This window comes from Strongylocentrotus purpuratus, unplaced genomic scaffold, assembly GCF_000002235.5.
Source record: "Strongylocentrotus purpuratus isolate Spur 01 unplaced genomic scaffold, Spur_5.0 spur5_scaffold_19, whole genome shotgun sequence".
Lineage (NCBI taxonomy): Eukaryota > Metazoa > Echinodermata > Echinoidea > Camarodonta > Strongylocentrotidae > Strongylocentrotus > Strongylocentrotus purpuratus.
Genome location: NW_022145604.1, coordinates 23,466,956 through 23,480,685, shown reverse-complemented (window position 1 = coordinate 23,480,685; position 13,730 = coordinate 23,466,956). Strand labels below are relative to the sequence as shown.

Below are 13,730 nucleotides of genomic sequence, written 5' to 3'. Positions count from 1 at the left end.
AGGGAGACAAAACACTGGGAAACCATCAATGAACTTCATCAATGAAAACGATGATAAACCCCCTGAGATTGATGTTGAGCAGATTATGTGTTCCCAACTATCACACCCGATCCATGATTCAGACTATTTGCATGCACTAGCTGACGGACAACAATGGGATAGCTGTCCCCAGACTCTTAATACATATAGACTTTGACCTACTTATGACTGCCCCCAATGACCAGAACATGACCCTTCATAGAGGCCGTTTCAAGGATTGACATCTACAAATATTGACCTCATTTGAAACTGGTAATAAACCCACCAAGCAAGTGCGTTTTTGGTGGAATGTCAATGTGTATAAAGACACAGAAAGCTTAATTAATGACATACTGACAGACAGAAGAATACCGATTACCGGCACCCCAGGAAGATTTTATAAGTCTTTATATTGTAGACAGTTACCTCTATATCAATTGTGTATGCCCCATAATAATTTTGTTTTGTATGCTTGTAGAAGTCTAGAAGCATTGATAGCTCGACAATTTGAAATATTGTGCATCATGATAGATGTGTATCAAAGTTTTCCTGTATAAGTCTACAGGCACTTTGTAGTTAAAATTAGTATGACAATAATAATTGAATGATACATTCTTGTTGAATTTTACACAAGTTGAACGCATTAGCTTGTTCAAGAATGAAGTTATATAATGCATCATAATTCATCAGTTTGATGACTTTACAAGGATTGAATGCACACATGTTTTATGATATTCAACAAGTTTGAAGTTGTTTTATGATTATGGAAAGAACTCCATAATGGGTTAGGTATGTTAGTTACTTGAATTCTGTGTTGATGCTTCATATGAAGTACATTATGGTCTATTGAAACACAGAAGTACTTTCAACGCCTTGAGCGCACCCGTTTGCTTTCTCATTTATAATCATGTTGTTATAGATGTTAGATTTGCACCGACATATTTGTGCATATGCATACTGTGAAGACACTTTATTGTTTGATTAGACTCGAATATTTATTTCAGGATTGATAGTCATTTGATAATTGACACGCGTTTACATTTTGAAAACGTTTTGAATTTGATAACTTTAAAATGGTTATTTAACTTGGTTACATTTTGTTCTTGTTTATGTTTATGTGCATAAGTCTGCACAATTTATAATTTGGCTGTTGGTTTTATGTGCATAAGTCTGCACAATGTATAGTGTTACGGTTGCTTATTGTGCATAAGTCTGCACTAGCATTGTAAGGATGTGTTCAGTATTGAATCACAAATTAGTCTTGCTATTTGTTATGCTTGTTTAATCGTTTAGGATTATTAGTTTTGTAGCTTTTTTACCATTGTGATGATAGCCATAATATGAATAGGTTCCGATGTTGTAAATTGATGTGTTTTAAAGAGAGGGAGAGTAAGAGAAGATGGAACAATGATCACATATTTAGTTTATCAGTTTTCACCTTTCATTAATTAGTTAATATGTACGTGTATAATTTACGATGTCCCCCTTTTTCTTCCTCTACTGTTTTTGAAAAGAGGGAGAGGAGCCTCATTTTCCAAAGAAAGGGGATGGTATTTAATGGTAGTACAAGTCTACACCCCCTCAGCAATAGTATATAATGTCACTCAGTATGCCCCAATACAGATAAGACCCACCATGCGATATACCAGACCTCCTTCCAGTTCATTTGTTAAATAACTTATTCCAGCCAAATAAACCCCAAATAAACCAAAATTGTATACATCTTATAAGAGCCCCCAAACCTCCAAAACAAAAGACTTCCCGTCTTTGTCCCAACAATCAAAGCCCCCTTTGTTTAATTGCATGTGTTAGAACTTGGGAATATAATGTGTGTGTACCCCTGATGATAGAGGAGAAGAGTTCAGACTATCATTAAGCTAGCAACTATACTTTGGCAGCTCTACATCTTGTAAATATACTTTTGAATCTGGACTATGTGACTCATCGTTTTTAGAGTTATAATAAATTATACTCTTGCATATTACACTTGAAAGAGAGTCTCAGCATCTCTTTATTTTATGTACCTCTCAATATTCCAATAACTAACACACCGAATTCCAAGCACAACAGCAGCAAAAAATTTGTTAATGTTTTATAAAGTTTGAAGAAAATTTAGTATTCATGACAGTTTATAATTTTCTTTTTTGAAAATGTCAGAAAATACTTATTGTACTTTATATTATTATTCTTATCGAAAAACTGTTTACTTCCATGAATGCAGAAGAAAATACATTCAAACCAAAATAAAAAATCTAATTGAAATTTTCACTATGATGACGTCATCAAAATGAAAAATTATGGTAATTGATCTTTGTAGACAATTGTCTTAGCTACAACGTATCAAGATATCGAAGAAAATCGATCAATATATATACCGAGAAACATGTACAATACATTTTTTTATAAAACTGCTGACGTCATAATATGCAAATTCATATTTTGAGTTCCAAGGGCATTATGATGACGTCACAATATTTTAAATGGCCAAATGAGACTCCAAATATTAAGAAAAAAATTGAAGGTCCCCGTGCATCCCATAGCGCAATAATGGATGTTTATATGCAGGTATTTGCCCATATGACCTCGCACGCACGGACATTCATTCGATTTTTTTTTTGATTTTCTTTTTTTTTTGGGGGGTGGGGGGTTGGGGGTGGGGGGTTGGGGGATATCATGAAAGAAACAAAAATCAGGCCCCCCCCCCCCAAGCTTCGCTGTAGGATGCTCCCCGAAAAAAGTGTACATGAATGATGTTCACTACATGGTAAAAAACAATACGCGTATCAGCGTAATTAGAGAGGTCAAATAATCTAATGTACGGAATTATGGGTAATTTATTCATCACGCTGCGCGCTAGCAACGCAAGTGATTCAGCGTGGATCAACGTGGATTATTCTGATGCGATCACCGTTAAGTGAAATACGCGCTCAAACTTGTATTATCGATCACCAGTATAACAGCTGGTGTACCCAGGATGCATCTGAGAAGTGGACCTTACGGTTTCACTCGTTGTTGTGTTGTTTGAGTTTTAATGGCATGTATCATTAATTTATTAATATTTACGCCAACTAACTTAAACATCATTTCACCTCTACTTATTAATATTCCAGCATTAGATTTTTCTAAAAATCTCTTTATTGACCAAAAAATGATAATAACCATCCACTTTTCAACACATACTCTGGCTATGATTATCCATTTTAAATATGCTGATGTATTAAGTTTCCTTATTTTAGACAAACAAATCATGTGGCACAGTGGATGGATTTTCCCCAACCACTCTCATCGTGACCTTAAAATTCCCTTTCTCTCTCTTTCTCCATCTTTCGAAAAATATTTTCTGCAAGTTTTGTTCTCTTGACTGGCTTTCTGATGATCCCGACGATAGGCCTGCTGGAGCTTGGATCAGACAAGGTATGAAATAAGTAATACGTGTACAATGTACTTGTATTGTGAACTTGTGCTCATAATTGAATAATACTCGGTTTAGTATTGGACATAAAATGACCAAACAACTTGGACCAGAGAATGTACTGGAAATAATAATATTGAAACATACGTAATGTAGACTTATATTTCATCTATATCAACATTTTATTTTAAATCTAAATTAAAATTGTGATATTCAGCCAAGTATTCTTTTACAAGTAACGGACAATGAAAAATATCTTTGTCAGATCTATAAATTTCTGCATGATATGTGTTCTACAATAGTTTATTGGGGGTACCTACATTGTATATTAGCATACTTGCTCGTATGAAGTGTAGTAGGCCCGCATCTCTAGATATGATTCTGTCATTATCTGTTCTTTGTTCCTAATTTGGGTTTGTAATGAGCATGCCTTCATCATCCACTGTAGAGAAGCATCATCCTACATAAGAGAAAACAATGTAGGTACTTCAATTAAAAAGTGAAAATAATAGATGCATATAAACCATAATACATGATACATCCTATAAACAGACTTTCATCATTCTTATGTTGTGTTCTTCTTCATCTTCATTGCTCAAGAAGTGAAAGGACCACTTAGAAAAAAAGTAATGATGGGTCCTGTGTATACCCTACATGTATGATCATTATTATTATTATTATGTAGTGCTTTGAATGTGCATTAGGGTGCGTTCAATCGAATTTTCGAAGCTAGAATCACAAACATGAATCACAATTCAAAACGCCGTTACAAAAAGCAAGGTCACTGCGGTTTGCGTTCAAGCGATTTTTCATCAACGCTGATTCTAGCTCATTGCGAGCCAAACCACTGCGCATCACACTGCGCAGTATGGCCCAGGAACTTCGGCGCGCGCTTTCTGGAATTGTTTACGGCCGACTGTCGACTGCTGTTTTGAGCATAGATCGCAATAATAAGACAAAGAATGAGAAGGTGATAGAAGGAAGAAACAAAGAATAACATAAGGAAAGATAGAAAGATAAAGTCGATAGAATGATTAAAACAAAGAATAACATAAGAGAAGGTGAAAGAAGGAAGAATCGAAGAATAACATAAGGAAAGACAGAAAGACAGAAAGAGAGAGTGATAGAATGCTTAAAACAAAGAATTACATAAAAGGTGATAGAAGGAAAAACAAAGCATAACATAAGAATAGAAGGAAGAAACAAAGAATAACAAAAGAGAAGGTAATAGAAGGAAAAAACAAAGAATAACATAAAAATAGACGGAAGAAACAAAGAATAACATAAGGAAAGACAGAAAGAGAATGTGAAAAAAGGAAGGAACAAAGAATGACATTAGGAAGAACAGAAAGAGAAAGTGATAGAATGATTAAAACAAAGAATAACATAAGAGAAGGTGAAAGAAGGAAGAATCAAAGAATAACATAAGGAAAGATAGAAAGAGAAAGTAACAGAATGATTAAAACAATGAATAACATAAGAGAAAGTGATAGAATTATAAAAACAAAGAATAACATAAGAGAAGATAATAGAAGGAAGAAACAAAGAATAACATAAGGAAAGACAGAAAGAGAAATTGACAGAATGCTTTGTAAACAAAGAATTACATAAGAAAAGGTGATAGAAGGAAAAAACAAAGAATAACATAAGTATAGAAGGAAGAAACAAAGAATAACATAAGGAAAGACAGAAAGAGCAAATGATAGAATGATAAAAACAAAGAATAACATAAGAAAAGGTGATAGAAGGAAAAAAACAAAGAATAACATAAGAATAGAAGGAAGAAACAAAGAATAACGTGATCATAATAAATGATCAGAGTCATTCTGGGAGAGTCAAGGATAGACAAAACAATTGCTGGCATAGGCCAGAAATAGCGCGCGCCTTTTACAGCTGTTTAAGCGGTGCCTTTGTGAGACAGCGACATGTGAAATTTACCTCTGTAAAGAAACCGAAAATGCGCACAGCCAGTGAATCTACAACGGTGGAGTTATGCGCGCAGTAAGCGTGGGAACGCCGTGTGCAAGATTTTCTCACTTTCGACTTTATCTCCGCTCGGAGAAGTCCTTTTTCGAGAAGGCTCTACAATTGAGTATACAGATAAGTCTAATTAACGAGAGGAAATCCCAGTATATCGAAAGATGGGAAAGCGGAAATCAAGCCAGAGCCGGGTGGCCCGCCAACCAAAGATTGCTAGGCCTAGACAGTCTACAAGATTAAGGCAGTCTAGCAACGACACCACTCAAGACGTACTCGGCACCTCAACTCCCCGGCGGGCGGGGCGGCCAAAACGGGCGAGGCACTCGAGCGGTAACCCCAACAGTGGACGCTCAGCCACTACCAGCATAAACCCGGCTCCGGAGACTGACGGACCACAATACAGTGGAAACGAGACAACTGGAGCGAACCAGTCATCAAGCCAGCCGCCTTCACATGCACAGCCAATGCAAGGTGAGGTAGACGTAGCTATGCAATCACATTTACCAGAAATATCACAATTTAGTGAAACAACAAGACATAGATTTAACAATCTTGGAAGCGAGAGGGAAAGCAACTTGGTGGTTTCCTTCCCCTCGATTGTACCAAACACCGGTAGCCTATACGCTGGCTTTCAATTACAAATTACACACAACGAGAGTGACACTAGGCCTAGAGCTAGTCATAATTTGAGGGATAATGAAGCCCATCCTCCCACACGGGCAAGCAGTGTCGGGCAATCGACTCAGTCAGGCGCTATTGCCAGGGATACAAGGGGGGAGCACAGTGGTGCACACATATATAACACAGATCAGTCGCCCTTGTTTTCGGTCACTGATAGACTGGGGACTAAAGTACACCACAATATGAAGGAAAAAATATGGAGAGGGCAATATGTAGATTTCAATACACTTCTTGAGACACAAAATATAGCAATATAATTAATGTTAGAGGCAGTAGACGAACAAGCCCCTAATTTAGCAATATCTCACGAAGGGGGAAGGTTAGTGCTGAAATTCGCTACCTTTAATAAAAATAAAATCGTGTCCATTGAATGGTGGACCGATGCATTTTTGTATATATCAGTATTTATTTAGAAGCCAATTTAATTCGCTCACATGAGCTTCTGAAATATGGGCAATTAATTCGATCTGCTGCCTCTCGGTATTATGGGTATGGTTGGAGAGACTACGATATCGAATTTCGACATCGCATGCACAGAAAAGGCGGGCTGTGGTCATCAATAGATGGGGAATTGTGGCTCCTTCACGTAATAGGTGGGGGATCTCCGCGAAACATGCGGATACAAGACCGCCCCCAAACCCAATAGGGATCGTGGGCAACCAAGCGGGAATGGGCCACACCCCGGGGGTCGAGCACAATAAAGTTCACACCCAATATGAATAAGGGAAGGGCGCCATTTCGGGCACAAAACTTTCGTGGCGGAGAATGCTATGAATTTAATTACCGGTCAGGGCAATGCTCTAGATAGGCATGCCGCTTTACACACGCATGTACCATTTGTGGTAACAAAGGGCATGGGAAAATCCACTGCACTGGAGTCCAACGGTTAAACTTCAAAGCATAGAGATTACTATGACAAATTGGATTTAAATTACTAACGGGCAAACGGGAAAGCAGTAATAATTTTATACAATTATTTAACCTAATTCGTTATAATACAATAAAAAGTTGAACACGACACAAAGTATACAATGTGCAGATCAATTATGTGAAGTGCTCATGTTAATAACCAGAATGGGACTGGAGGATCAACCAGGAGTTACTATCCTGATTAGGCTCCCCCAATCATTAATATTGTCGTAACCCCCATCGCTGCTAGGTTTTACATGTAACACAGAGGAACGATTATTCCTTCCTTTTTCCTTTTAATGGAAACCTACTATCACATATTTTCATAGTAAATTATAAGTGGGAGAATAAGTAGCCCACGTGTATGATGATATGAATATGAATATAGAACACATTACTTTGGGGAGTTTTTCCATCCTGTTTCAGAGACAACCGGCGACAGGATCTGGATCGTAGGCGACAGCTTGGTCAGACGTGCCAAGCAGAGGGCGAACATGCTCAACCACCAAGATTTGGGAAGAGCAAGAGGGACGGTCCAATGGCACGGTCAGGGAGGAGCGACGTTACAAGACCTTCCGCGCCTGGTGGAGAATAGGTTGAGATACAACCAACGAGCACCTGCGCTAGTAATCGTGCATTTAGGAACAAATAACTTGGGCCTGAATGATGCCTGCCAATGCAGAATCGCGATCGATATGGCTCTTCAAATTTTACGGACAGCCATGCCTCGTACGCACATCGCCTGGTCGACCATCATCCCACGTCTATTCTATCCTAGCAGTCGTGGTTATCGAACATTACAAGACGCCATGGATGGGGTCAGGAAATCGCTCAACAAGTACGCGAGGAGATTAATAGCCCGGCTGCCGAATGCGTCAGTTATTGCTCATTAGTTGGATCCATCCAATTACAGTTTATTTTTAAGAGATGGGGTACACCTGTCCGACAGAGGATCCGACGCTTTCATCGATAATTTCCAAGAAGGAATAGACTCGGGCTTGGGTATATATGAATAGAATATTTATATTCACGGAAACGGGACAATAACACTAATTCGGCTATTAATGAGCCTTGTGGAATTTCGGACAGACTGGGTTCGATGTGATAATGGAATTATTATAACACAAGAAGTTGAGGAATAGCGTGTTGTAACGTGAGTTACATATTCAGATATATACGCCTTCATTTTTGGGATTCACATTAAATTTGAAATTTATTTAATTGCTGATAAATTAGAACCATATTTAAATTAATGATTGATTTTGATGTACTAGTATACATCATACACAATTGTTAAGCTAGCAGAGGGTGGAGTCAGAGTCACTCGGTCGCACAGTAGCTTCAGAACTACAAAGTGGGCCATAGGGGAATTTTCCCCGACAAAGGAAATATAATTATTTTGCTCGTTAAATTAAGCCACAATGGCAATATTGTCGGGTTTTCGCCTCTATCACTGTCTGGCTAGCGGCAAGAATAATAATATAAGATTACGATATGTAACGGATTGAATCCATGAGAAATACATGAAGTATGATACATGTCATATTAATATTTAGTGAAACAGCATGGGTCCATAGATGGTATTAGGAAGCAACCATGGCAAACCACGCCCAACCCCCCCCCCCAAAAAAAAAAAAAAAAAAAAAAAATGTGGGTGGAGGATTCCTTTTACTCGTGATTATTCCATGGTTGGTTCCGATTACCACCACTTCTTATATATGCGCTGGTATAGTAGCACCGGGATAACATTGGGGATACTGCAGGAGATACTATCCTGTCGGTGGGTCACGTAAACCCCAGGTATCTGGGGTGATCGGAGGGAGTTACTACCCTTCCGCTGATCGCGTGACTCGAGACCCCACAAATATAGTGTTTCCATAACTATGTTAGTTATGCATTGATGATTTTGTGAGTATTGAAAAGTTGTGGGGATCATCCGTAGGAGATACTATCCTACCGGCAGGTCACGTAAACCCCAGGGACCTGGGGTGATCGGAGGGAATTACTATCCTTCCGCTGATCGCGTGACTCGAGATCCCACAAATATAGTGTTTCCATAACTATGTTAGTTATGCATTGATGATTTTGTGAGTATTGAAAAGTTGTGGGGATCATCCGTAGGAGATACTATCCTACCGGCAGGTCACGTAAACCCCAGGGACCTGGGGTGATCGGAAGGAGTTACTATCCCTCCGCTGATCACGTGACCGGAGATCCCTACAATTTTGAGTTTCACTCATGGTACATGTACCCTTAAGATTGTTGAATCATATCACGTTTATACATTATTGTCGAATTGTTTATGGTGGACCCTCTTTATTGTGGTTAGAAGATTTTGTTATTGCTTTTATGCATGTTACTTGTTTTACTTTGACTTTCCTACTTTACATGTTTTGAGGAAAAGGACTCCTAGTTTCGGAGCGGAATAAATGTCGAGCAAACTGCAAATCAGTCTAAAGTTGTCTTCTTCCTAGAATAACGTGATCATAATAAATGATCAGAGTCATTCTGGGAGAGTCAAGGATAGACAAAACAATTGCTGGCATAGGCCAGAAATAGCGCGCGCCTTTTACAGCTGTTTAAGCGGTGCCTTTGTGAGACAGCGACATGTGAAATTTACCTCTGTAAAGAAACCGAAAATGCGCACAGCCAGTGAATCTACAACGGTGGAGTTATGCGCGCAGTAAGCGTGGGAACGCCGTGTGCAAGATTTTCTCACTTTCGACTTTATCTCCGCTCGGAGAAGTCCTTTTTCCCCGGCCCACCCACCCCTCTTTAGTTTAAGTAGAGTTGAAGAAGTAAACTACTTAAAGTTGATTGAGGATTAACAAATTGGAAGTACAATGTTGTTTTGAGTGATATAACGAATTGTATGTACTTAATATCATGGTAACACGGGGGTTGACTGGGGGAGGATTTCTTTTACTCGTGATTATTCCATGGTTGGTTCCGATTATCACCACTTCTTATATATGCGCTGGTATAGTAGCACCGGGATAACATTGGGGATACTGCAGGAGATACTATCCTGTCGGTGGGTCACGTAAACCCCAGGTATCTGGGGTGATCGGAGGGAGTTACTACCCTTCCGCTGATCGCGTGACTCGAGACCCCACAAATATAGTGTTTCCATAACTATGTTAGTTATGCATTGATGATTTTGTGAGTATTGAAAAGTTGTGGGGATCATCCGTAGGAGATACTATCCTACCGGCAGGTCACGTAAACCCCAGGGACCTGGGGTGATCGGAGGGAATTACTATCCTTCCGCTGATCGCGTGACTCGAGATCCCACAAATATAGTGTTTCCATAACTATGTTAGTTATGCATTGATGATTTTGTGAGTATTGAAAAGTTGTGGGGATCATCCGTAGGAGATACTATCCTACCGGCAGGTCACGTAAACCCCAGGGACCTGGGGTGATCGGAAGGAGTTACTATCCCTCCGCTGATCACGTGACCGGAGATCCCTACAATTTTGAGTTTCACTCATGGTACATGTACCCTTAAGATTGTTGAATCATATCACGTTTATACATTATTGTCGAATTGTTTATGGTGGACCCTCTTTATTGTGGTTATAAGATTTTGTTATTGCTTTTATGCATGTTACTTGTTTTACTTTGACTTTCCTACTTTACATGTTTTGAGGAAAAGGACTCCTAGTTTCGGAGCGGAATAAATGTCGAGCAAACTGCAAATCAGTCTAAAGTTGTCTTCTTCCTAGAATAACATAAGGAAAGACAGAAAGAGAAAATGATAGAAGGAAAAACAAGGAATAACATAACGGAACAGGCCACGATGGTATAGTGAACGCAAATTGCATGCAAAGCGGGCGCGCGGTTTTTCCCAAACCGGAAGAGGCTTCGTCATGCAATCATGATTGAGAACTCCGTCCGTTCAATCGAATTTTAGCGACCGTGATTCTTTTGAATCATGATACAAAACGCATCTTTTTCAGCGTTTCATGTTTGTGTTTTCAAACACGTTTATTTTTACGACCGACGAAAAAATCGCTTGAACGCATTGCGTTTTAAACTAAACGTCTTTAGAAACCGTGATTCTAGGGTGAAAAAGTGTCGATTACACGCACCCTAAGACATCGTTCTTCTACACACAGGACCTCCTGTAAATAAGGACAAATCCCTTTGTAAACAAAGAAAGGGAAAAACTACAATAAAATATACCCTCCACTATAAACACTTGCAGCATAAACTTAGTTCCATTTCCTTTTTAGTGAATTAATAGGTGGTCGTTTAATATTTGTGTGCTAAATATCCTGAAAATTTTACCTGCATGGGACTTTCAGCTTCATATTGCAAATATAAAAAATGTTGTAATGTCTACTCCTCAGTTAACTCCTTCCAGCTCTTAATCAGTTTCAATCTGTTGTAACAAAAAGAAAACAAAATCAATATGACAATCAAGGCGTCCCCTTCTCCTTAACAAAATAAAAATAGATCTTGCATAAAAGATATTTTTCATGTCATGGTTGGCCTTAATTTTAAAGGTATTACAAAGTTTTGGGAAATTTTGAAAAATGGGTGGATAGTGATTCTTCACAATTTTGATATATTTGGATACCCCTGTGGGTGTATTAAAAACACTTGAATCTTTAGCCCCTAAAATACTTCTGCTTTCGAGAAAAATTGAATATAAAGATTTACCGGTGCTCCCGGTAAATTTTGATAAATTTCAAATAGCTCCTACGGCCGTACAATGGTAGCTGCGACCATGAAAATCTCAGAATATGTAGTTGTGCTATATAATTTTCGAACAGGAATAGCTAATCGGTCAAATTTAGTCAAGAAACATTGTTTGATAGCTTAATTAATATCTTGACCTTGAGAGGGAGCTATACAACATAAAGTGTTTATTATTTACAATTTCATAACTTCGACCGGGACAACGATTAGTGAATATTGTAGGATCGCATATGCTTCCAATATGTTCATTTGAACCAAATTCACGACCCCATACCAAAACTTTGTATTACCTTTAATATGGTGTGGAAATCAACATTCCAATTTAATGTACCACAGTACAAAGTAAAATTAAATGGAAGATTTAACTTGTGCCTCAAAAAGTGCTTTATATGGCCTATAATTATAAAGTAGTCTGAAGTAGAATTGGTTTATTAAGACAATAAGAAGTGGACTACATAAGTAAACATATTTGTGGACTAGGGGTCTTCTCTTAATAATAGGGATCAGGTGTGTACACAGGGGGGGGGGGGGGGTTAAACCCCTCCCCTTGAGTTTTTTTATGTGCATGTTTTTCTGGAAACCCCCCCCCCCCTTTTTGAGTGTTTATTCCTAATGGATGACCTAAAAAAAGATGACCTTACCCCCACCCCCAACGAAACGGAATGTCGATCGGTCTAATTTTCAAATTTCGGGATCAAAACCAAAATTGTCCTCTTCATATGGAAACGTTGTATCATCCGCTCAATCTGACTTGCGTGCATAGAACAAATAAGCATTTTTCTATGAAAAAGTGAAGTTTTCTAAAATGTGCGTTTCTTTCCAGCATTGGGGCGCCCGGAAATCACTCGGGTAACATTTCATAAGGTATAATATAAAAAGCCCATATGCACATTTTCTGTAATTTGTCGGAAAAAATACATTTATCCAGCACAATGTCGTCTCTTTTTGCGTTGGAGAACAGCAAATAGCGAGTTTCAATCACACTTTGGCCGCTCCCGCAAGCTCTCACTCGTTTAACTGTGGTCAAGCGACTTTGGGGCAAGCGGTTAACGAAAATACTTATCGTTAGATTTCTTCTGGTATTAAACTTGTTTTGATTGATTGTATAATTTTGTCGGAATAAAGGAAACAAAACGGCTTGACCAATAACTTATCAGCGTCTGAATTGACCTTATGACCTTGAGTTCCCTGATGCAAGCGCACTAATGACGTCACCTCTGCTAAATCGGTGTCTTTTATCGTAAAATGCTACACTTTCACAATGTTTATACATATTTTTTTTAATTATCAGTAAGATATAACAATATTTGTCTGATATCACTGTAGTTTTGGGTTTTATTTAATGAGTAATTTTTAAATAAGTACCTTTACTGTTTTAATTTACTGGATCGTACCATTAAAGTCGCAGGGTACAAAGATGCATTTTTTTAACCGCGCCAAATTTAATTTACGTTCCGACATTCTGTTAAATGGGTTCGTGTTGTTAAAGGTGAAATTCAAAGAAAATCACAAATATGTCAACTAAATATGTGCAGAACATACTCTTTTATTGACTTACTTATTGAATGAAACTATAAAAACAAAATGCATTTTGTATTCTAACAATTGAAGTATAAAGAATAATAACAGTTGAATGAAATGCATAAACACAGCCCCTGGGAAGAAAGCATTCATAAATTTGAATACATATAATTGATAAACGACTCCGCATGAAACTATAAAACCCAAAAGTAATTTGCGTTCTGGCAATTGGAGTACAAAGAATGATAGCAGGTGAATGAAATGCTTCAACAACTCAAACACCTGGGAAGGAAGCATCCGTAAATTTGAATAATTTAATTGATAAACGATTCCGCATGTGGACGTTTGGTGGAGCAGAAAGCAGTGGATTCTTAACAACACGAACCCATTTAACAGAATGTCGGAACGTAAATTAAATTTGGCGCGGTTGAAAAATGCATCTTTCTACCCTGCGACTTTAATGGTACGATCCAGTAAACTTGAGCAGTAAAATGGCTCTTTT

General features: G+C 38.2%; 1 protein-coding gene across 1 annotated transcript; it reads left to right on the top strand.

Annotated features, from left to right (window-relative positions):
• Nucleotides 1-5,223: 5,223 nt before the first annotated feature.
• On the top strand, nt 5,224-8,612 carry LOC115926128. Its single transcript, XM_030990642.1, has 2 exons — nt 5,224-5,881; nt 7,427-8,612. Exons 1-2 carry the CDS (start codon nt 5,572-5,574, stop codon nt 7,891-7,893), a joined length of 777 nt encoding a protein of 258 aa, XP_030846502.1. The 5' UTR covers nt 5,224-5,571; the 3' UTR covers nt 7,894-8,612.
• The last annotated feature ends 5,118 nt before the right edge of the window (nt 8,613-13,730 follow it).

Excerpts from the sequence above, each read along its gene's own strand:
- LOC115926128 (XM_030990642.1), top strand. The coding sequence starts at position 5,572 with ATGGGAAAGCGGAAATCAAGCCAGAGCCGGGTGGCCCGCCAACCAAAG. Across the intron at positions 5,882-7,426 it reads ACATGCACAGCCAATGCAAG|AGACAACCGGCGACAGGATC; the intron begins GTGAGGTAGACG and ends ATCCTGTTTCAG.